At 54.6% G+C, this 25,118-nt stretch overlaps 1 protein-coding gene across 4 annotated transcripts in view; it reads right to left on the bottom strand.

Annotated features, from left to right (window-relative positions):
• Dpp6 (dipeptidyl peptidase like 6) overlaps positions 1-25,118 on the bottom strand; it is a 734,784-nt gene that overhangs the window by 42,181 nt on the left and 667,485 nt on the right. For all 4 annotated transcript variants that reach the window (XM_046455142.2, XM_046455141.2, XM_046455143.2 and 1 more), the window contains exons 14-16: positions 24,860-24,951; positions 24,133-24,180; positions 22,839-22,957 (exon numbers count right to left, since the gene is read on the bottom strand). In XM_046455142.2, coding sequence (XP_046311098.1) covers positions 22,839-22,957; positions 24,133-24,180; positions 24,860-24,951 — 259 coding nt within the window. The remainder of the gene's footprint in view (positions 1-22,838; positions 22,958-24,132; positions 24,181-24,859; positions 24,952-25,118) is intronic.

Raw genomic sequence — 25,118 nt, 5'->3', positions numbered from 1 at the left:
GGCCTGCCGGGCAGCTCCCTCATGAACACGGTCTTCAGCCACCGGGCACTGCCTCTCACAGGGTGGACTGGGCACCCTGGCCCACAGTCCCTTGCACTGGCAGGAGCTGCTGAGATTCATCACCCGCTTTTTTCCCTAGATACCAGGCAACATAATAGGCAAATCACCTCCATCCTCAGCCCCACGTGGCTCCTCAGTAGGTCCTCTCCCTCCTCCATGGCAGTGCCCTCAGCACAGGTCTCTCCTGCACCTCACCGTGGTCCTCTTCAGATCAGGGCCTGGGTTGTTCCCACTGTCCACGGTGAGGTTTGGATCCCGGCAAGATCCAAGAGATGGTCTCACCTGACCCATCACCCTCTGACATGCGGCTCCTGGGCCCCAGCGATGGCCTGGCTCCTCCGTGACGGGCTGAGCTACCGCATACGTTGGCACCTGCCCTTCCCTGCCAGTTCTCCTGCGCATCCTCTGCTGAGTCCTCAAGATGCCGCAACGCCTTCCCTGCAGGGCGGTTCTGACCTTTCCCTCCTTGTCTGCGACCTCAGCCACAACCACACACTGTGGGTGCTGATCACACCACGATACCACGGCCCACTCTGTTCCACGTGCTTTGTGTGTATCCGCTCACTCATTCCTTAAAATGACCCCACGTAACAGGCACTACATCCACCCTCAAATTGCAAACTGAATAAACCACGGCACAGAATTGTGTGGCAGTGCTGGCATTTAACCCGAGCACTTGGGCAGATGCCGTCCCCACCTGTAAGGTCCACTGCCCCTCCCTTTGCCACTAGTCACACTTACTTAAATGATAAGAAGCAAGCAACCTCAGGGCTCACCCCAGCTGCACCAGCTGGCTCAGTGACCCGAGCCAGTTATTAGGCTGGCCGGCCCTTGGTTTCCTGCTCTGTGAGTGGGAACGCCACCAATGCTCAGAGCGTGCCGAGCACTGAGTGAGAACTCATGCAGGATGCCCGGCTCCTCAGTCCGTGTGTGTGGCCAGCGTCTCTGCAGGTGCTGATCCTCCGTCCCAGGGACCTGGCTGCAATCCCCAGGGCTGGCACCAGTTTGTGAGACCTTTGAGATTGGCATGGTCCCCCATCCCAGGAAGGTCATCTACAAGGGACATGCAGAGCTTCCAGTTGTTTAGTCCTGCCTGTCCTTGTGGGCCCAGGGCAAGCTGCCCTCACGGAGCTGCCTGGACCTCCCCATCAGGCAGGGATGGCCCCATTCGGTCTGCTCCCCAGCCCCCGGGCAGCTGCCTGGCTTCCTTCTACTTGCTGCCCCTCTGTCTTATCTCTATAGTGAAATTACTGGGCATTCGAGGCAGGGACACTGTAGTGGGCATCTTGCCCCCAAATCTGCAATTAAGTAAGCCAAACCCTCTCTGCACTGTCACGCGGGTCCTGCCGCAGTTGATTTCTATTTCCTTTGGGAGACTTTCTGATTCCTTAAGCTTTTGCCCTTACAGTTCCTTAATCTGCAAGTGAAGCACTGGTCCAGATTAGAGGTCTTCAAAGGGAGCCCTGAAAGTCCCCGGAGGCACCGCTCTTTCCAGATCAGGATTCTCAGGAGTTTCCTTTTGAAGAAGGGCTCCGTGACTTAACACAAGACTGAGAGTGTTTGGATTGGAGGATCTTTACACTTCTTTCTGCCCTCACCTTCCATGAATCAAAAATCATTCCCAACTTCTCTGGCTGGAGATTGTCAATAACTGGTTTGCTGCTCGTCAAGCCTTTCAGCTTCCTCTGAGTCACTGTCCCTGAGACCCTGTGTCATGTGGGCAACTCAACCCCCAAGACCTTTGAGGACTATCCTAATGTGCCTGCTGCAAATAGAATCCAGAGTCCCCTGCATACATAGCCACATATTTTAGAAATAAATGAACAATTTTTAAAAAAAGTCTTAGCTCTCTTGAGGGAATGCAATAAAAGAAGTCTTATTTTCTTTGCTTTGGGATGGAGTGGTAGATAAAGAAGTGAGGGGAAAAGAAACCATACAGAGGTTGGGTCATGGGTAATAATTGCCAGTACTGAGCAGAGAAGGAAAAAATGAGCAACGATACTCCTATAAAACAGAGTAGATTACGTGTGTGTACAAGTGTGTGAATGTGTGTGTGAATATGTGCCTGTGTGTGGGTGTGAGCACATGAATGCATGTGTGTGAATATGCGTGCGTGCATGATGCATGTGTGGGGTACACACGTGTGTGGCTGTGTGTGGCTGTGAGTGCACATTGTATACAGATGTGCCCAGGGCTCCTTCCTTAAATTCATTCTTCAAATATTTTTGTTGTTAAAATCTCTTCCTCTCTATTTCCTCCTCATTTTTTACATGTCAGTGAGCAATTAAGAATAATTTAAACAAAACTAATGATGTATAACGCCACAATGAAATATTTTACAACACGTTTGTGAATGCTCTGTGGAGAGGAAGCAGAAATACCATGTGAACAGCCGAAAGAGTGACAATTTTAATTAATTCCCTCCCACTCTAATAACCATGTTAAGTGTGACAGGACAGACATTCCCTCTTAGATGCCAGTGTTCTCACAGACACGACTATTCTCTGAGGCCCAGCTCTTCCGGGGTGGGACACGGTGGGACAGACTGCGTGTGTCAGGAGGGGGTCTTCCAGAGAGAGGAGCCAGTCAGCCAGACACAGGTCTTCCCTGCCAGGGGCTCCTGTTGAGTGAGCGGTGCTGCAGGAGAGTGGCTGCGTGGGCCGGTGCAGGCGCGGAGGTAGGCGTGTGGCCGTGATTGGAGATGGCCCCAGACAGGGTCCTGGCCAGCTTTGGTGCCTCAGTGGTGAGTGGAAGGCTGAGGAGCCACAGGAAGAACGGTCCTGAGGGCCGCAATGTGCCCGCGGCTCACAGCTCTGCCTGCTGGACACACTCCCTCACAGTCACGGAGGCCTGTCCTCCTGTCGCTGCTCAGGCATAGGGACGGCTGGTGAGCTCATCAACTGTAAGGTGAAGCTCTGACTCCAAACACGTTTGCAGAGACGGCAGCAGCCACTCTGATTTCAGAACAATTAAATAAAAAGAACGGGTCTTGGAGGCAGAGATAGTGCTTTGTGCACCCTCGAGGGCAGCGGCTCTCACACTGTGGTGGTGTAAAGGAATCAATAAAATCAGGCAGAGTGTCAGTTATAGGTTATAGATCAGTAAAATAATATAGATTACAGATATGGTAAGCGAGATAAGGCAGTCATAAAGTAAGAACTGTCATAGGCAGGCCTAAGACCCCGTTTTGCTGCCTTCTATAAAAAAACTGTTATAAGAGCTGTTTCTGAGGAGCTGAAATGAAAGCTGTTTTCTTATAAAAATTGTTTTTCTGCACTTTGTACCCCACAAACTGTACCCTACTCAGGATGCAGCGGTGGTAGTGGGGAGCTACATTCTGGGTTTGAGTGCACTTGTGGCTCTATTTGACTGCAATAGATTCTTGGCCCGCCGACCCCTGCTCAAACTCAGGCTACGGTTGTCTAGCACCTGCTTGAACCTGGAAATGTGGTTAACTGAACTGCGAAGCTGATTGCCTGTTTTCTAGCTTCTGTGCTTGCTAACTGGAGAATTCCTGTTCTGCTTAGGGCTTGCAGGCCCCGCTTATTATTGTTTCAGTCTCTGTGATCGGCTGACTTGCATGATGCTAGGGGAAGCCCCTGAGCTGGGGTTTTCGTCTTTAAGTTCCCAGGACACAGGCCAGGAAGCTGCTGTTCTCCCACAGAGCTTCAGTCCCTACGGGTGGGTGACCGTCCCTGGCCAGGTAAAGAAAGCTCTCTTTGATCTGAATTCAGACTTAGTGTTTTTGGAAGCGGCTCCATAACAACACTGGCCACAGTTGGGGGCTGGGTGAAGCCAAGGCCGTGGGCGCCGCCCGTGTTTCTGATTCAGAGGGTTTGAGAGGGGCCTCAGGGTCCACCTAACAGAGCCCAAGCACAGCTCAGGGGGATGCGCAGCTCCAAGGTGACAGCAGCCTGGTGTTCAGGGGAGGCTTTCAGAGGTGCACTTGGGGACGGCCTCCTCACAGAGTCCCGCAGACTGTGTGTCTTGGACAGTGGAAATTACTGTCTGTCAATCTGGAAGGCAGACGTCCAGGACGGAATCCACCAGCAAGGCCTGGGGGGCCCTGCTCCCTGAGCCTGGCGGGAAGCCCTCCCCCAGCCCTGGTGGGGCTGCTTTCCTGGACACACACACGCATGGCCCCCATTTCTGCCTCTGGCATCAGAGGGCCTCTTCCCCCACCGTCTGCTCTTGTCCTGTAAGGACACAGTCACACTGCCCGACTCTGGCACCTCCTCCTATTAAGGAGTCACGTCTGCAGCCGTCCTTTTTCCACAAAGGCCGCATTCTGAGTACTGAGGGCCTTGCCCTCAACATAGTTTTGGAGCTGAAATTCTACCCTCAGTGGGGTTGGTCTTACTTTGTCCTCTGAAGAGCCACAGGTGACACATATGGCCCTGTCTGCATGCTCCCCTCCCCGCAAACCTCCCTGTATGCATCATGCTGGGCTGAATGTCAACACACCCCGTCAGGTCAGTGAGGTACAGCGCAGTGGCAGTCACAGTGGCAGTCAGGATCCCAGCAGGCTCTCCTGGGTGGCTGTGCCCTGCACACTCTCCTGCTAGGATCTCACTTTACTGCAGACACCTGGCTCTGTGCCACATCAAGAAAGCTAGATCACGACCATTTCTGCAGTGAATAAACTAGATTTCCCTTCCTGGCCCTGAACATCAGGATCCCAGAACAGCAGGATAGATGGGGCTGTTAGGACCACGAGCCTTAGTCTTTGGCACGTCCAGGCGGGCAGCCTGGTCTCCATGCCTCACCCCTTGTGTGTACAGCCTAAACAGCAGTGCTGATCCCAAGGACCAAACCAAGTAGACTTTCTTTGCAGTTCTTGGCTATTGTAAGAGAAAATAAAAACAGAAGCTGATATTAATAGGGTAAATATTCCTTAGCTCTGGCTGGGAGTTCTAGAGAAACAGATTGATGCCATGCTTAAGGCCTGGGGGAGTCTTGGGGTCTGGCTGCCCGGGCTGATAATGCTCCTCACCCAGTGGCTCCTTCCTGTTTCCATTTTTAAACTGTGCTGATCGGCTGACTCGACCTTGAGCACTCTGAAGGCAGACCTTCCCATTGCTCTCTATGTCCTGGGCTGCCCTGGATGGTCCAGCCCAGCCCAGTTCCTCAACAGCCAGATCCACAGGCTATGAAGGCTACCAAGAAAAAACAAACAAACAAACAAAAAAAACTCCTTGTCCACATAGATTTCCTTTGTTCAAAAATTCCCTTGATCCATGAGAAACTTTGGTCACTTCAGTCTGAAACTTAATAGCCATTTTTAACTTCCAGGGCATAGGTCCCTGCAGGCTGTTCAGGTGGCCTCAGGAGCAACCAGCCCCCCACGGTGACACAGCCCATGCCTGGCAGAGACTCTTGGCAAATGCCAGTGACCCCATGGCAGTCTGCTTCAGGGCTTCCCAGCTCTGCGAGTCTCCTAGACTTTGGGCCACCTGGGCGGGCTCTCCATCTTGCTCATCTCTGGGTACCCAGCACCCAGCCTGGTGTCTGCCAAAGTGGGTATCACAGAAAGACTCCTCCACAGAGGGCTCACATCCTTTGTGTTCCCCGGGTCTGACACATTCAGATCAGGTGGCAGGATCTATACATCGGCGAAGCTCCAGGCACCAGGCAACCCATCAGCAACTGCCACCCTAGCTAGGGCCTAAGAGGCAAACGTGTGGGCTGCAGCGCCCCCTGGTGTCCAGGCCTCCACACACTCGGGCCAGGCTGGGGAAGGGGAGCAACAGCCATCTAGTGTCAATCCTCACTGCACAGGAGAGAGCAAAGGCAGTGTGTGTGGGGAAGAACACTGATGCTAGAGCCGGCCCTGCCCCCGCTTGCTGTGTGCCATGTGTCACGTTCTTATCTGTATAGTGGGAGGTGGCTTGCTGCTGGGGAAGCGGAGGGCCAACTGTGGACTCGGAGACACTTCCAGACCCCAGAGCCATGACCCCAGGACCATGTGCCAGGTGAGGCTGCATGTGCTGTGAGCTTCCTGGGCTCCAGCAGGATGTCCACGTGTGCACACGCCGTAGCTCCAGTCAAGTTCCTGGGGCTCCTGGCACCTAGTGGGAGACTTCCCGGGCCCTCCAGCCCCTGCGTGTGTCTGTCACTGCCCTACTGAGCAGAATGGCTGTTCCTTTAAGGGTCCTCCCCATCCACCACGAGTCCCTCCAAGGCAGTGACTCAACCTCATCCTTTGACCTCCAGCTCCCAGGGCATTGCCTGGTATACAGTAGCTGCTCAATAATGAGCTGGATGGTATGTGAGGGAAAGTCACTACCTTTTTGAAGGAGATTTGTAATAATTCTGCTGAAGACACCCCAGGCAGGTTCTTGCTTTTTCAGTAAGAGGGATTGCATCTCACTTTGCAAAATTTCATGATAACTTATTTCGTGTTGATTTAACTTGTGACGACAGGAGACACAGATGTGTTGGAATTGCTGTAGGAAATGCCAACTCCTCAAGCACAGGCTACGGAGCTATGGGCCCATGTGCTCTCCGAACTGAGGGGACAGGTCAGCTGGTGCCAGACAGGACTGGAGGAGACCCAGGAGACCTGATTCTGCTGTCAGGTGAGTCTCAGGGAAGGGTGGCAGGATCAAGGGCCTCCAGGTACTGGTGGGCTTCCTTGTCTCTCAGAGGGACAACGGAAGAAGACGGAGAGAATGTCCCCACTCACACGACGAGGAAGACACGGCTGGGTTTGTGAGAAGTCCAATTGTAGGAGATTTAAACAAAAAGAAAACAACGGTTTAAGGACGACCAGCTGAAAGTGCTCCCCTGCAACGAGAACGCGGGTCCCATTAGACACGGGCAGACACAGAGGGGTGCAGAGAGCTTCCCCCAGAGCTGAATGTCCCTCACCAGCTCTTCTTCAGTTCGCGTCACAGGGGTGGATTCAAGAGATTCTACACTGCAGCATGGCAGCATGAGTGGCCACTGGAGATGGCAGATGGCGTCCAGATATCTACCAAGAATGCGCTTCTTGATTTGTTTGAAAGGCCCTGAGACAAGGTGGTCAGGAGGCCTCTCTGCAGTGACTGGTCCTGGATCAGCCCCGAATTGTCCTGTGTCAGGCCTTCCTTTGTAGGAGGGGGGTTCTGTGGTATTTCTCCTAAGGAAGAGCTGAGGATGGGGGAGAAAGCTCCTGGGGACAGAGAGCACCTGCTCACGGTGGGGAGGACAGGGTGGCCTGAGCATGGAAGGTGAGAGGCAGCAACGGAGTGTGTAGCTGGAATCCTGGAGGGGTTTGGAACTGCAGCCCAGGGTTTGGGACGGCGACCCCTGAACCATCACACAGAGATCAACCAGCTCGGCTCCCAAAAGCATGTTAGGACTGACTGCAGTCAGAGGAGTCCTTCCTGAGACCCACCCCAGGCACCAGGATGCTCGGTTTTCTTGGCTGGTGGATGGAAGAGCTCGCAAGTTCTCCCGGGTGTTCTGTGGTGTGCGTGTGAGGTTAAAGTGTGGAAACGGGTGTGAGCAGTGACTTGGCATTGGCCCACACTAAGACAGAACATGAGGCATGAGCAGAAACCTGTGGCTGGATTCTTCTGGAGTCAGACGCACACACTTAGGAGGCTTCAGACTCTGTCTTCAATCCCTAGTTGGCAGCGGAGAATTTCAGAGCGGCTGGGGAGTCAGGGTCAGTCTGGACAGTGCTCGCCTCTCTCTTTCACTGAGAAGCAACGTGCTTAACGTGGAACAGAGAAGAGACGGTGTTTGGTCTTTGGGCACGCGAGTGAGCCCCTGCTGCTGGTGCGGTGCTCACTGTGGGTCAGCCCCGGGCTTCAGCGGGCAGAGGTTCTTCCAAGTTTCCTGGGTGCTCTGAGTGCTGCAGTGAGCTGCCAAGCACTAGCCCGGGGTCAGCTGGCTCAGGATGGGGGAATGCGGATGCTGCTTAATGCAAGAGTAGCCAGTGGCCAGCTCCCAGGACATCTCCTGATGGCAGTGAGCGCTGAGAGGCAAGTCGGCCCCGTCAGAAGGATGAATGCCTTTGTCCTAGACTTCCAGGTTGGAGAGCACCTTTCCCCTTCTCTCTGGGTCCACCCCATATTCCTCCCATGTGCCTGAGCGGCCTGCTTGAACTTGCTGCTAGAGCATTTGATGTCTGCGCTGAGGTGAGTTGCTGTGGACACTTCTGCTCCTCTCGTAGCTGACCACAACTCCACTTGCCGGGACATGGTGCTGCTCCAGTGGCACTTGGCTGGGTCAGAGCTGGTAATGCCTAGGATGCCCCTATCAGAGTGGACCCTCCACAATGAGAGAATTTTCACTTCTTTCTCCCCAAATCAAGAGACTCCACCTCTCCTTGCACTGTGCTGTGGCTGGACGCTAGCCAGGCGGGGCTCCTGCACGGCGTGTTTCCGACTGACAGATCCTCCACAGGCTTTGCTGGCAGCTCCCGGGCTGAGTCTTGGCTGAGCCACGTGATTCCATTAGAGTGACTGGATCCAAATGACACCTGGTCATAGAAGCTGGCCACTCCTGTGTCCCTGCCATGGGGAGGAGAGTCTGGCACCCTCTTGCGAGGATCTTTCCTTAGAAGGTCCCAAGCCTCATACAAATGTGCTCAGCACTGGGGTCCTCCCACACACGGCTGACCCACCGGAAGGCCCTGACTACAGAGACGCTGCCTCCCTCCTATGGTGGGGGAGGGCCTGTGGGCTCCTGAGAGGTGAGGCACACCCAGGCCACATCCCCAGGGGAAGGGCAGGGGGAAGGGAAGGGCAGGGGGAAGGGAAGGGCCGGGGAAGGCCACGGGATATCTTCGGCAGGTCCCAGTGGCTGGGAGAGCCTCCAGAGGCCTGAGGGACTTCTCCCTGGCCAGTGCAGCCAGGTGGCCCGCTGCGGTCCCCGGAGTGTCTTGCCAGGCACAAGGCCCTCTGAGAGCAGCAGGCGCTCCTCTGCCACAGCCCACCACACCACTGCCCTCTGCTGCAGGGACTCCCTGGAGAGACTCCAAAGTCAGCAGGAGTGGGGGAGTTGGGCAAATGGCAAGGGTCACCACTGTCCTACGACTAAATAGGTGACAAGGGGCCAAGGGCATTCACAGTGGGCACAAAGAGCAAGAACAGAGCGCAGCTGCTCGGCGGGGACACGGTGTGCCAGGCGTCCTCACAGCAGGTGGGAGAAGCCAGTGCCCATGCAAGGAGGAGCGCGGTGCCCTCCTTCGGCCTCACCCCTCACTGCCCCCTGGCCTCTGAGCTGGGGCCCTGGCCCTGCAGGGCCGAGCCACAGGTTGCAGCCATTCCTAGAAGATCCTCCAGAGAGTTCCCTCACAGCACCCGGAACAGGGCTTAGAGAGCCTATAATTAGGCCTCCTCTGAGGGACACAGTGAGGGCCAGGGAGGACCGTGAGGGCTCAGGACCGCTAAGCTACACCAGGAGACAGCGCCGGCGGTGCTCGAGGCTCCTCTGCGTTGCTGTGGGATGACCGCCCCACAGTCCACGGTCCAGAACCTGGTCCCCATGGTGGAGGTGGCCTGAGGCAGTGAGGGGCCCCAGGCTCCACCCCCGGGGTGATCCGTGCCCTATTGCAGGAGTGGGCTGCTATAAAATTGAGCTGGGCCTCTCTTCCCTCCTCGCACATGGTGCTTCTGCCTCAGAAGGACGCTGCAGGAGGTCCTCACAGATGTGGCCCCTTGATCTGGGGCTTCCCAGCCTCCAGAACTGTGAGCCAAGTACCTTTCTGTTCACTGCAAGTTGTCCAATCTGTGGCATCTGGCTGCTGTCAGCCCAGCTCACCGCTGCCTCAAGTGGCCAGGTGGTTGTCGGCAGGGGGCAGCTCTGGACTCCCTCTGCAGGCAGCCAGTCCTTCCTGCTATCTTTGTGTGTCTTCTGCATTGGCAGGGTGAGTCCTGGGTGTCTTAGCAAGATAATGAACATGTCATGATTAGGCCCTTACAAATATGATCTTCTGAGTTACTGATGGCAGGTGGCTCACAAAGTGAAGAGATTGTATTCTATGTTCAGGGCAATTCAAATAATGGAAAGAAAGGGAGAATTTCAAGAAAATTCTGAGACGCACAGGCTACTGAGTTGGATTTGAGATGTCAGCGTGCCACAATCTGAAGATTTATGACCATTTTAAAACAGGTATTGGTAACGTATCTATTGGGAGCAGTGCTGGAGATATCCAGACCTCTGCACGCATCAAAGAGCCTAGGAGAAACATTTTTAGGTTTTCTCCGTAAATTGCAATTATGATGTTTAGCATAATTATCTTCTTAAAATAAGTAAGCCAGTCCTTGACTTGCGATGGTCTGAGTTAGGGCCTACTGACTGATGGTGCAGAGGTGACGTGCATTTAGAGGAAGCCATAATTTGAATTTGGATTTTATTCCTTTTCTGGCTAGGCACATGTGGTAAGGTCCTCTCTTGCCACACTGGGCAGCAGCAAGGGGCCATGCCCAGCCGTGTGCCCATGAGGGCACAGCGACCCTCTGCAGAGTGCTTTGTGGAAAAGTGCCTGTGTTCTGAGGGTTAGGGTGTCAAGTGAAGTTTTGACTTATAATATCTTCAACTTACAATGGGTTTATCAGCTGTGACTCCACTGTGAGTCAGGAGGCAGGTGCTAAATACATCCAGTTAGAATCTATTAGAAAAGTGAAAGAGTCTCCTGTGAGCAAGAACATCCGTCCTCCTCCCACTCACAGGTCAGTGGGCGCTGCAGGAGCCGTCCAGCCTCCAAGCGCCCAGCACACGGTGCACCCTCAGTCGCAGGTTTTCAGTCATGATCATGCCCTAGGGAAGAAGCTAGGGCTCTGCCATGTTTTAGGGGGCTATAGAACCTACCTGTGGGTCAAACACACACGTAGTCCATGCTGGGGAAACAGGAGGGCGAGGGATGGAGGGCAATAGCTGTGCCCCGTGAGCAGAGGCCAGAAGGGAGGGACGTTGTGGCTGGCGGTGCTCCTTAAGGTCCCTAATGCTTTGGGCCAGTCCCAAGGTCCGCAGGGGGAAGGGGACAGTGTCAGGCACGAGGCTGGAGCCTGCGGAGGTTCTTGTTCAACACAACCAACACTCAGGCTCTGCTGTGATCGAAGGTGTGACCCCGAGTGCACCTGTTTGATCCTCACCCCTAGTGAGGGCATCAAGAGTGGCCCTCAGGAGCAGTTAGGCCATGAGAGTCCCCTCTGAATGGGGTCAGTGCCCTTATGAAAGGGACCCAGAGAGCTCCTGTGCCTTCCGACGTGGGAGGACACAGTGCGAGGCACCTCCAGGAACCAGGGAGCAGATTCTCACCAGACCTGGAGCCCGCTTTGATTTGGGACTTGCAGCCTCCAGAGCTCTGTGGTGTAGAAGCTTGTATTGTGTTACAAGAGCCCAAGCAGAAGAGACCGTCCTTCCTAGGGCTACTGCGCGACTGCCACAGACAGGTCCTGGCTTTGGGGAGCTCCATACCTGGAGGGGGAGAGGCAGCAGGCCTCCTCCAAGCCCACAGAAGGCAAAGAGAGGGCAGGGTCAGGCTGCGTCTTGGAGCTGGGGTAGACAATCCTAGGAGGGGTCCCTACGGGGTTTACAGCTCAGGGAAACATCAGGGAGACCGGAGATGTTTACTCCAGAACAGCTGCACACAGCAGTGCTCCTGGGCTCGGCAGAGGTCTGCTTTGCATCCTGGAGGTTGAAGCTGATTCATAAGAGGCTGTAACTTCGACCTCCAGCCCCTGATTTCTAATTCACACATTTTGCACTCACCCCCACGGTCTTGTTTCCCCTTTGGCTGCACTGAAGAGCAAATGCCATTCTTTTGAACTAACAAATTATTTAAAGCCTACAGGTGATCTGTTTTATACACTGAAACTGCTTTAGCATTTCACTTGAGAGCTGGCTGTGCCTCCCAGAGCTCTGGAGTGCTCTGAGGAGAGAGGCAAGCTGGGGAGTGGAGGGGCCAGGCTGCGCAGCCTGACTCCCAGGCACGGGGCTTGAAGGTCATCAGCCACTCTACCTCTAATGCAGAGCTCGTGGCAAAAGGATTCAAGGCAGATAAGAGAGGCACAAACCATAGATGACAAAATAAGCTTAAAACAAGTAGATGAGAATATCGGAACAATGAGAAAAGAGACCAGGAAAAAGACCAACCAGGCACTGTGCTGTCAGGACGATCCCACCTGTGCCGTGGGCTCTCCTGGGGCTCCAGCAGCACCACAAGGTGGGGATAGACACAAACGGGCACCTCACAGAGGGCACACACTGCTGCTGTGGAGGCCCAAGAGAAATTCCCTGTGACCCTCCAGAGGACATCTTCAAGTGTGCGGAGAGGTGTCCCAGCACCAGCACTAAACCTGTTCGGTAAGAATGGAATGGATGGAAATGTCCTCCTCTGCCCAGCTGCCGTTCTGCTCTACGGCACATGCAGACGAGGTCGTGGCAGCACCTGGGACCCACAGGCACCTGCACGTGGCCTCCTCAGAGCCCAGAGACCTTCACACATGCCTCCACCCCGCAGCACGTCTGCACCTGCCCGAATCTGTGGAGATGACGTTGATATTTTCCAGCTTTGTTTTAAACACTCTGTTTAGAGGTCTCAGCAAGGACGGTGATGGTTTGCAGTTTTAGAAGAGTGCCTGCTCCTCTGCTCGCCACTGCTCTGTGCTCCTTGTCTGTGAGCAGCCACTTGAAGTGCACATGTGTGCAGTTTTTTCTCCAGGTGTATGAATGTAGGAAAGGTGTGTGAATGTTGAGTTTTACCTATTGCAATGGATCCCAATTCTTTTTCTGTCCACTCTATAACAAGAGTTCAGCAGGTACAGGACTGAAAGTCGAAAGCATTTAATGAACCTTGTTCTCCATTATTTTCTGGGCTGCTGCTTTGGACCTGGGAAGTCTAACACAAATTTGAATATTTAAAATAGAAAAGGAAACAAGGAAAGGAAAAGAGATCACGTTTCAATTCTCTCCCTGTAATCTTATGCAAATTTTAACCGTACAATTATTAAATTTCATTAGGAAATATTAACTTTGGTCTTTTGCAAAATTCTTATAATTGTGTTCAGCAGGCCTTTTCTTTCTGATGAACTTAAAGCCTAGGAGAGCATTTGCCATTATAGCTTGGTTTATTTTCCCCCTTTGTTCTCACAAGCTCTTTCTAGAGCCTCTCCAAGCAGATTGCATGTTTGTGTTCTATCATCCACACTCCCAAGTTTTCTTTGAATTTTTATCTTTGTCTGATTTCGTGGTCTTATGGGCTGCATTTCCTGGGTTACTCTTTAGGCAATATCCAGGATGTTTCTGGGGAAACTGGGGCATATGACCACAATATCTATTCAGTTCTTATGACATTAAAAAAAAAAAAAAAACTTTGGGAAATATTTTATGTCCAGAGCAGTCAATTCACTTCTTTTTTTCACAGCAACCTGCTCTTGTTTCATGAAGGTGATACTTTCCAGAATCTCTCTGAGGATATTTGCAGTCAGACTTCCTGCAGTAGGTAGAATGACCTTTAAAATGTTTCTCTAGGCTGTGTGCACTGTGTGCAGAATAATCCCAAAGACTCAAGAGGCTGAGGCAGGAGGATCACCCAAGTTCAAGCCAGTCTGGACAATTCAGTAAGATCCTGTCTCAAAATAAAAATTGCTGGGGATGTAGTTCCGTGGTAGAGTACTTGCCTAGCACGTGCAAGCCACTGGGTTCAATCCCCAACACTGAACAGATAAAAGTCTGTCCAGATGCCTTTTGCCGACATTCAGTCTGAGGCCTCTGGTCACATTTCTCACTTGCATCAGCAGCTCTTGGCTGGCCATCCCCATGCTGAAGAGGGGCTCTAGGGGAGGAAGGCCCAGCTTCCTGCAGATCCTGACACCAGGATCCCAGGTGGAGATGCCATGGGGCTGTGGCCACCTGAGACGAGCTCCCCTTCCACTGGGGCTCACTGTCCCCTCTGGAAGTCCCCATACCAAGTCCGGGGCGTGCGGGAACCAGCAGGGGGTGTCACTGTGCACAGCACCTCGCATCAGCACCTGCCCCAGCTCCAATCCGCTCCAGCTCCCGCCTTGGCGGCTCTGCTCTGCAGGGTGTTCCAGAATTCACGATTCTGAGAAGACAGACACTTCTTCTGCCAGTTTTCTTAGGCACCCTCACCTTTGGCTTTCACTTTCTCTGTGATGATTTGTATTTACTTTTCAAAATTCTTCAAAGGTCTGGTTTGCTGGTGCCTCCTTAACCTGGTCCAGTGGTGCCATTTGTTTTCATTTCTATATATTTTTTCTATCATTTGACTTAGAAAAGAGGGTAGTAACTGCTCGGGAAGCCGTTTTGAGCAGAACTATGCTTTAGGAAGCATGACCTGTCACATCTCAGCCAGGAGTACAGGGAGTCATTAGCTGGGAGACCTTCAGGGCAAGGTGGGCAATGATGGGAGGGCTTTATCACCCGAGTGAGCAGGAATGAAGGGGGTGGGAGACTCTGGAGGCATTGTGGATTGCATTGAGTGCCATTATTTATTGTTAATGGACATTTCAAGGACATGGCCTCTCCTCTTGCAGGAAGGCATGCGGTCACCAAGTACCAACATGCCCACACTTGCATAGTGATGGGAAGGTGCCCTGGGGGAGGTGAGAAATTCCTTTTTCTTAGAAGACATCTGCTTGGTCGTTACTGAGAAGCAGCGTGACTCCTACTGGGTGGGTTGCCAGGGCCTGGCTGCATTTACCCAAGTGTGTGACATCTTCCAAACATTGACAAAACTTACTCCAGTGATGTAACCTGCCCTGAAAATCCCCTCCTTGATTTTGGTACATGCAGCCTCAAAGGGAATCACTCCAGGTTTCTGAGAGAGTGAGCAGATGTTCTTACGAGCATGTTAGCAAGGCTCCAAGGAGCCTCAGCCGGGTTCTGAGCAGTCACCCGGACAAACCCAATATTAAAAGGGCAGCTGAGGTCAGACCTAGGAAACCTGGCTGAGAGCGTCTAGAGGATTAGGTGGCTTATAGAGCCAAACCAATCAAGCTCCAGTTGCTGCTGGGAATCGGAGCATCCTCTCTGTCGGAAGCCAGTGACAGTTTTACCAGAGGACGCAGGCTACTTTCATTTTCTAGCCCTGGGCTGCTCCTCACAGCTGGGCACGAGTTAGTAGCAGGCTCTGTAAGTGACCCTCGGGTCAGGACGGAGGAGTGCACACCTGCTTGCCCCTATGACTCGGCCCGGAGCTGCGCCTGGACAGGGCCCCTCTGCAGGAATTCGGAGGCTTCTCCCGCCTGACCTGGAAGCTCTGTGACAGACGGGGAGCCCGTTGATGGGGAGCCCTGGGCAGCAGCCTTTCCTGGGAGAACTTCTGGAGTGGCCCTCCATTCCGTCTCAGCACCTGTGTCTTCATGGCACGTGGTCATTCTCAGCTGACCACAGCACCTTAGGACTTCAGCCCCTCAGAAAACACTCTGCCTCTCAGTGGAGTGGGGTGAGTGGTAGGTGCACCTAACCTCCTTGTGTATTCCATCTGAGGCAGCACGGGTGTGAAGCACCTTCATGGAGGAGACTCGGGGTTCTCAGGGCTGCACGGGAGGCAGGAGACGCATGGCAGGTGGCTGCTCTCCTCCCCCCTTGCTGTGTGGAAGCCATCACCACCTGATCCTTGTGATCTTCACAACATCACCAAGAGATGCCTCACGGCTTCCACGACATCACCCCTCAACCCCTCATGACATCACTACCCGACACCTTGTAACATCACCACTCGACCCTTATGACCTTCATGACATCATCACTCAACCCCTCACAACATCACAACCTGACCCCCACAACACCACCACTCAACCCCTGTGACCTTCATGACACCGCCAAGGCCTCCACAAAATCACCACTCAACCCCTCATGACATCACAACCTGACCCCCACAACACCACCACTCAACCCCTGTGACCTTCGTGACACTGCCAAGGATACCTCATGACCTCCACGGAATCACCACTTGACCCCTCATGACATCCCCACTCTACCTCTGTGGCCCTCACACCATCACTAGTGGATACCTTTGACCTCCATGACAACATCACTCAACCTCTAGTGACCTTGGTTCTCGCTGAGCCTGGACTTGGCCTCGGAACGCTCTGACCATGGCAGCACAGCCGTTGACCCTGGACCACTGGGCTTGATGTCCTGGCTGTTTTCCACCTGCCGGCCTCAGGGTTCTGACCCCCACTCAGCACAGGGGTGACGTGACAGCTCCTTAATGTCCACTTTCCCCCAACACGTTATGTTCCCTCTGGACGGGATGCGCATGGCGCCCAGAGCCTGGACCCCAGGGAGCAGAGGCCTGGGGGGAAGGGCAGAGGAGGAGCACAGGCCGGTGTGAAGAGGAGGAGGCTTCGGCAGAGAACCAGCTGCAGGGGCACCTGATGTGCACACTCCCAAAGCCACAGCTCTCCTGTCCACACCTAGCAGAGGGCTGATTCAGTGTCCTGAGGCTCTGGCAGCTCTGGTCCCTCTGGAACTTTCTGGGCTGCTGCTGTGTGCACGAGACCCAGGGATTCTGCATGAGCTCCGTGAGGCACAGAGCACCCATTCACATTAGGAACGCCACGAAGTGTTGGCACTTAGCTCCCCATGGAAGTTAGCTCCTCCAGCCTCAGCCCCACCTCTGCATACCAAGTCAGCAGCCAGCACATGTCCCAGAAGTTCTCCGCTGATCACTAAGGTGACAATGACGTGACAATATCAGTGTCACAACAGTGAGTTCACACTCCCAAGCACCCACCCAGCAGACACTTGGTGAGCACCTTAAAGCTCTATCTCACGCATCCTCCCAGGAGCCTCAGGGAATAGCAGTGCCATTCCCTTGGGTTTCAGAATGAGTACTCAGCAAGGTCAACCAAGGTCACAAAGATGGCAAAAAGCAGAGCCCAGTTTCTAGCCAGGTCCAGCATTGTGACTTCTGCCTCTCTCAAATTTGTGGACGGCATCATGGTGATAGAGGGTCTTGGAATATTCCATACTAGGAGGGGCAGCAATTAGGACAGACCTGCTTTATTTTAAGCTGGGAAATACTTTGTTCCAATCCAACTAAAAAATGGAGAAGCTTATCTTAATACACTAGGCTGCTAGATCCATGGTCAAGCACCTTAAGAAGGGGAAATGGCTCCTAGGTGACAATTTAACACTGAGAGTGGTGGTGTGAAAGCCCAGAGGCCCAGCAGGGGCATCCCCACCCACAGCAGGAAGGAAACACACTGGTCTGTCCTGGGCTCCTGGGAAAGACCCTCCTTGAAAATACGGAAATGTTTTATCACAGAGAAGCAAATGCCTGACCCAAACGCGAGTCCCATTGAGACGTTTTGGGAATAAGACAGGCTGAGTCCTTTTGACAAACTTGAAGGAAAATGAATCATGGACTTGGACTTCGGTTTGAAAGCAGAAATCTGATTTTCTAAACAAAAGCTACAATTGTGAAGTCACGTCTGCTGGGCACTTTGGTTCTGTTGTCTAGAGGCTGGGGCGGCACAAACCCTCGCTGACTTTCACAGGGCCACATAACTTGGGTATTAATTTTGCTTTGTGACATAAAGAAGAATTTCTGGAGAAAATCGATATTGCAGGTGCCCCTTTTCCTCTAAGATGTCCCGTTACCGCCATAAGCCATGGCTCGGGTGGTGTCTTCCTGGAGCCCCTCACTCCTTCCAGGGTGTGAAGGTGAAGCAGTAAAGACACCCCCTTTACCTACCATCCTAGAAAACAGCAAGTACAGCTCTCCCCTGTCTCTCTCTTACACAAGAAGAAATATGAGTCTTGAAGGAGTTTGATTATACCCCCCAAAAGATATGTCTAAACTCTGGTCTCCTTGAACTGACCTTGTGTGGAGGTCTTGCAGATGTGACCAGGTTAAGTGGAGGTTGTACTGGATCAGGGGCCCTAATCCAGTGACCGGGGCCCTTTTAAGAACATGCAGTTGTGGACATAGACACGGCAGCGAGGCCATGTGAGGACAGGCAGAGGTCCGTGGACAGAACTGGACTTCTCCAGGACCGGAGGTGATGTCCCAGCATGTGGGAGACAGCTCAGGCCTCTCCCACTCTGGGTGTCCCTAGTCATCTAAGATAGCTGGGTTACTGAGTTCCCCACAGCGTCCATTTGGGGAGAACCCACAGATGTTCCCAGGCTGCCCGGGCATCTCCCCACGGTTAACTCCTCCCTCCTGGGAAGGGATAAAGCATCTGAGCCCTGGAAAGCCTCTGAAGAGTGCCCAGGAGTGGACAGGCAGCCCAGGTGTGGGAGTGGGGAGGGCTCGGCTAAGTCAGGGAACGCTGAGGAGTCTGTTTGCGGTGGAGTGTGAACTGGAAGGATCGCAGCAGGAGTTCAGAGGCCAGCCATCAGACAGCTGGAAAGGTACTCTTCAGCCGGAGGAGAGGGACTCAGAGAAGGTGTCTCTGTTACTGCCACCTCACAGGGACATTGACAAGACCCATCGTGTACATGCACCAAAGCCACCAGGCACAGCCAGGAAAGCCATTATAAAACCCTCAGGTGCAGTATTCTGGGTGCAGCGGGCTTCACTGCCAGACAACAGGGAGCAGGGAGGAACCCCGGATCCCCCCACAATGGAGACCTGAGTCATGTTTGGACCTGGAATGGCCACTGAAGGCTCATGTGTTGAAGGCCTGTCCCCAGTGCAGCAAGGTTCAGGGGCTCTGGGAAGTGATTGGACCCTGACCTCAGCAGGTGATTCACCCTGGTGGCTGCCCAGCTGATGGCATTCCTGGGAATGGTGGAAACTCCAGGGGGTGGGGCCATGTGGAGGACGGGGCGTGTCCCTGAAGGGTATGGCGTGTCCCTGGCCTTGTCCTTTCCCCTTCCTTCCCTCCTCTCTGCTTCCGGCTGCCCGGCTGAGCAGCTGTCCTCTCCCACACTCCTGCTCTGCCTCACCTCAGGCCTAGAGAGTAAAGCCAGCCAACCTTGGCCCCGAAACCATGGTCGACACAGACCTTTGCTCCCCTGGCCCAGTCTCCCAGGTATTCTGTCCCAGGGATGACGAACGGACCAACACCACACAGGAAAGTTTCCAGAAGGTTCCAGGTCTGGTTTACGAGGGGACCCTCATACCGACATCCAGTGATCACCTAAACCAGGCCTTTTAGAGATGAATACGGGCACTGGCCGGTGGGATCTGGCCGGTGGGATCTGGCCGGTGGTCAGCAGATTCAGGTGTGACAAGCGTTTCTGAGACTTATCACTCCTATTATAATCTATTTTAATGTAACTGTGCCAAATATAAAAATAATTTTTTGTTTTTTTAAGTTTGTACTGACACTTAAAAATTAAAAATTATGAATTATAAAGAAACAAAAACACGTCAAACCTTGAGAAACTATAGAAGAAATACCAATGAAAACTAGAGAAGGTCACGAGAGGAGGCTCAGTGGGGAGATGGGCAGGAAATGCTATAGAGTAACTGCACATCAGAGGTCACTGTGCCAGGGACTAATGAAGTCCAGGAGTGCTGACTGCAAACAGGGGACGAGCTATTATCAGCTCCAACTGCAATGGACTCAATGTTCCTCCCCCAAATTCACATGCTGAGCTCCTACCTCCCAGTTATGGTGTCAGGAGACAGGACAAGGTCAAGAGGATGGAGCCCTCATGAACGGGCCCAGAGAGCCCTCGGACCCTCCCCTGCCACATGGGGTTCCCTGGGTGTCAAGCTGGAAGTCTGACACAAGAAGGAGGCCCCCACCAGAGCCCCACTGCGCCACACCCTGAGCTTGGACTTCCAGCCTCCAGAACTGCAAGAAATAAGCTCCTGCTGTTTATAAGGCATGCAGTTCCTGGTGCCCAGTGACAGCTACCTGAGATGACACAGACCGGGTGACAGCGTTTCTGTGCTGAGGACTGCAGTGGAGCTAAGGGGCAAGCCCTCCTGTGGGAGGCTGCGGAAAGGCAGGAGGCGTCCGTCTGGAAGAAGTTTGTTTTAATTTATTTGTTTTCCCCTGGGCTGTCCTGGTTTCCTGATTTGTACACCTGCTAACAGGACGCCCAGCCCTGGAGTCCTAATGTGGTGGGACAGCTGCACGTGTCCACTCTGTCTGGCCTCCTGGTTGGGCTTGTTGGTCTCTATCTAGCTGCTCAGTCCTGTCACTCTGCCTGTGCTCAGGAGACTGAGCTGGCTGCCGCATGGTGGCGGGATGGCCTCGGATGTGGCGCATTCGCACATCCCTTAACTGGCTGACCTTGCCCGCGTCCTTCCCCGCAGGAGGGGAGGTTCTCAGTCCTCCTTGCACCTGGGAAGCCAGGAAGCCTGGGAATGCTGCCAAGTCAGCGGGCGGAGGGGGTGACAGCTGCCTCCAGGGCCAGCAGTGGACAAGCCAGTCCTGTCCAGGGTTTCCAGGGTCTCTCAGAGTAGCTCTGGGCGTGACGGAGATAAATGGGAGAGGAAAGGGAATTCCCCAATTCCTGCTTGGGCTGCAGGGCTGGGAGATGTGGGGAAAAGTAAGTCACTTTGATTGTCTTTGGCTCTGGGTTGGGCTTCTCAAATGTTTCCCCATGGCCTGTCCTCAGCCTGTGCCTCCTGGACTGCACCCCACGCGGCCCCACTCCAGCTGCCCACCACTCCAAGTGCTGCCTCCCCAGGAAGCTCCCCTCCATCCTGCTCCCCAGCCACGGTCCCACGGGAGCCCGCTGGCTAGATGGCCTTCTCCTGGGAAGTCCACCGCAGTGGGTCTTGCCCCTCGTGGCCACTCCCTTACCAGGGGTCAGGGCTCGGCCTCAGGCCGCTGAGCCAACTCCAGCTGCTCAGAGCTGGCCTGTGTCCCCTCCTTTTGTTTGTATGTCTGTAAATTTATGCCTTTTTAGAAACTCTCTTTTAAAAGTGGGTTTTCATTCAGTTTGGGGGGTTATATTATGTGGTCATTCAAGTTACTTCAGCCAAAAAGTAAACTGATCTATAAAATTCTACTTAACTAGGAGCTAGGAGTGAAGACTGCACGAGGCCCAGAGTCCAATTCCCCGTGACACACACACACACACACACACACTCACACACTCACACACACACACACTCACACAGATGTACACACAATTTAAAGAGTGATTTTGTAGAGGAGAGGGCTGGTTTACGTTTGTGTTTAAGTTAAAGCAACAGGTCAAATATTTAAATAGATTTCTAAATGGTCCAGAAAATTCTGAGGCAGTAACTCTAAGATCAATGAAGACTTCAGTTTGTTTCTTCAGGGCTGGGAGTGAAGCCTGGCCTTGTGGCTCCAGGGGACCAGTCTGTCACGTTTCCCGTCTCTGTGCCTTATAACCCTCTGAGTTGCCACGATTTGCTATTTCAGGCAGATGATGTTGTGGGACCGAGAGACCCAGATCCTGGTCCTCCCTGGGTCACCGACTCACCAGGAGTCAGGGACCCCTCTTAACCTCTGGCCTCAGGCTTGCCATCTGACAAATGAGGGGTCAGCTACACCTCGAGTTCTTTCCTCCTAGAGCATCCCCTGGGTGATGCTCCGGGGTCTGCTTCCCAGGGGGCACAGGAAAGGGGACTGCGATGGTTTAAGTGGGACTGTCAGCTGGACTGGATTAAAGGACACCTAGGAGACACTGGGATTGAGAGACTTCTGCGTGTGTCTCTGAGGGTGTTTCCAGAGACGATTGGGGCAGCAGACTGAGGGGGAGGACCTGCCTGGAACGTGGGCAGTGCTGTCCACCAGGCCGGGGCCCAGGTGGAAAGCAAAGGAGGACATCTTGCCGGAAGGCGAGCTGCATTCTTCTTGAGCAGGCGCGTCCCTTGCTGCCGACACCCATGCTCGTGGCCCTTGTCCAGTGGTCCTCAGGGTGCACCTCCACACCTTCAGTCTCTGTCCGGGTCCCTCTTGTGCTGAGGCCCAGCTTCCTGACTGAGCAGCTCCTGGTCCCTCCAGCTCCCCAGACTGCGACAGTCACGTGGCACGCCAGCCCCACAGGACACGTACCCTGTTGGTTCTGTTCCTCCAGGACCTGGCTAGCTCAGGGCCCGGGGCTGGGGGAGTCATGCATTTCAGAATCCCAGCCCCTGGGACCTGCCCTCATCTTGGCAGAGGGTGGGGTGGGCTGGGGAGCAGGGGCATCGGCAGCTTCTCAGAGTTCTAATGACCTGGTGAGAAGGGGGTGCAGTCACAGGTGCCTCTGCCAACAGGCTGTCCAGGTGCTGCTCGGCACCCTGACCGTGACGTCTGAAACTCCAGTGAGCTCCCGGTGAACTGGCCCCACCTCCGCCAGGCCTCTCCTACAGGCGTGTTCGCGCCCAGGTGTGCTCTGGGCGGACCACGCTCCTCTTTGAGAGCTCTTTTCCTGGGACCACATGTTTTATTCTTGCCTTCTCGTGGGTTCACCTCTCAGCTGCACACGATGTGAGAACAGATGCGCAGACTTCCCTGCACCTTCCCGGGCACGTGGCCTATCTGGTGCTCTGACCGGTGTGATAAAGCACTCGCATGTTCGGGATCAATCAACAATAAGTTGGGTCATAGGATACATGTTTCTGACACTCTGTGTATAATCTCAAGCCTTCATAGGCCCCAAATGTTCATCGTTGAAATTGTTCTATATCTTTATAGATGGCCCAGTTTCACCAACATGTAAGAGACCGCAGCCAGCTCAGGGGCTCGTTATGGACATCAGGAGGTAAACTGTGGGACGCACTGGCTTTGCCCTGAGGAGCCAAGACCGTCATGAGACCATGAGCACCGTGGCCCTCGGCAGGACCCGTCCCTGTCCTGCAACACATGATGCTCCTACCCCACGGCCCCTGCCTGCAGCTGTGCCCTGCAGACGCAGCACCCCCGGCCTGGGCTCCGGGGCACACTCACCTTCACACTTGAGCAGGAAGAAGTCCGAGTTGTGGCTGAAGGAGGCGCTGAAGTAGGTGCAGTTCTCAACCAGGTCGCAGGACAGACACTGCCTGTTGAAGCTGCCCACCGTGTTGGCGCTGCGAGAGCAGAGTTGCTGTGAACCAGAGCCTGGCACACGGCCGCAACCTGGCAGATGGCTCCTGCGAGGGCGGCTGTGGTCCCTGCTGCTGACCTTCTGGGCCTTGTCCTGTCAGTCCCCTGCCTGGGCCCTGGGAGACCCCCCCCCAACGTCTTGCCCACACCTTGGCTCCTGGGACTGGGTGTACTTGGTCACCTATGGCTCTGTGTGGCTTGGTATGAGGACAGCCATGGTCCAGTACCCATGCTCCACAACCGCATGTGCTACTCTCTGAGTGGACAATTTGGCCATGTGGGGACAGCAGAGATGTTGACACACCAGCCATTCCTCTGAGTGCCAAACACCAGCGTGTGAGAAGCAGGAACTCGTAGACACCAGCCAAACCCAGCTCCGGCTGTTTCCAAAGCCCAAAGCTCCCTAAGGTGGGACACGGTGGCCTTGGTGGTGCCCACCCAGTGGAGCTAGGTGAGTGGGGACCGATTTGAAGATAGCACCCAGGCCCACCCTGGTCAAGTACAACTTCGGGTCCAGAAGGCCTAACGTGTATCCCCAAATGGAAAGATGCAGAGATGCCCGGTCCCTGGAGGAAGCGCTCCTCAGCACACCGCCTGGGCAGGGTCCACTGTGACCCCAGATTCCAGAATGGAGCCTATCTGGGCAAGCGTGGAGATACTTCAGGGCAGCTTCAACCACACACCTTACTGGATGCCACTGGCGGCTGCCTCCCCTCCATTTATGAATTTGGGAACTGCCTGATTTCAGTGACCCTAGCAGAGGAGCGGTGATGTCGGGTCTATGGAGAGAAGCAGCCTGCGATGGCGGGTGCTTGCCACCCTCTGCCAGGGTTCGACTCTCAGCACAGAGCGGGGGGCCACAGGCCGTGGCTCCAGCCCTCTGGTCTACACTGGGGGGGGTGCCCTCTCCAGCAGCCTGTTGTGGTCTCCTTCTGGCTGGGAGGTGCCCAGGGGGTGCCGACTGTCCCTCTTCACCTGTGCCACCCTGGCAGGAAGCACCTGGGGCCAGTTTCACTTCTGAGCCCCAAGTTTCCTCCCAAGAGAACGTGACCAGGCCTGGGGGTTTCTCATCATGTCTCTCCTTGCGGCTAGACTCCTTCCCTGCCTCCCTGCTCCCATGTGCAAGGGGGGTTCTGCAGGCGGGAGGAGCCGGGGCTACCTGTAGAGCTGTCGTCTCCGCGGCAGGTCCTCCGTGCTCAGGAAGTAGCTGTGAAGAGGGCAAGGCCACAGGTCAGTGTGCCGCAGGGCGTCTGCCCTCACACAGCCCCCGGGACCTGGGGGCCGTGGGACACAACAGTGGGGGACTTGGGGCCCGAGGTGTCTCCTGCACCGCCTTCTCCTCAGTGCAGGGTCCTGCTGCAGCCGGTGAGGGTGCGGGGAGGTGCCCCCGGATTCGGATGTGGGGATGTCTTGTGACCCTCTAGGGGGCAAGGGCCGAGGACACCTTTTACAAGGTCGGGGAGCAGCGCGGGTAAGCGTGGCCCGGGCCTCCGGGGTCTTCCTCACCAGCCGGGTGACTGCAGTAAATCCCTTGGCTTCCCCAGCCCCCTCCCTCTTGGAGGTGGGAGAGCAGCGAGCCCCTCCGGCCGTCACTGTGTCAGGGAGATAGTGCTGCGGAGCCCTGGGCTCAGGGCCAGCACACCCTGGGCCACTCCCAGGACTGTAGCCCCCGCCAGCAGCACCGCAGGGCTGTGGGGAAAGCGTCACCATGGCAGGGAGCCTTGCACCTTGGAAGTCCAGGACGCCTGTCAGGGGAGGCTGGAGTGAGTGCCACCGTCTAGGACAGAAGGGGCTCGGTGCCTTTCCCTGCACCACCAACAGGATGGGACTAGAGACAGCAGAGGCCCCCGGACAGCAGGGAGGGCCCAGCAGCCGCGCTCACTCACATCTTATTCCGCTTCTCATCATAGGACAGGATCTTGGTCACGTCCCAGTCCCCGGAGGTGATGGACTGGATGTTGTCATTGCTGCTGTTGGGCTGAAACACAGACAGGCATCAGGAGAGAGGGGCTGGGCCCCAGGCTCGAGCCACACAGACGAAGGCAGAGCCTGCCCTGCCACTGCTGGCCTCCGCAAGGCCTGGCTGGAAGAGGCCTTCCCGTCCCACCCTCCCGGGTACCAGCATCCCAGTTCCTCCGACCAGCA

The sequence above is a fragment of the Marmota monax genome, unplaced genomic scaffold (assembly GCF_021218885.2).
Source record: "Marmota monax isolate L192 unplaced genomic scaffold, Marmota_monax_Labrador192_F-V1.1 WCK01_AAM20220418_F8-fsc00226, whole genome shotgun sequence".
NCBI classification, from domain to species: Eukaryota; Metazoa; Chordata; class Mammalia; order Rodentia; family Sciuridae; genus Marmota; species Marmota monax.
This window is presented reverse-complemented; position numbering and strand designations above follow the sequence as displayed.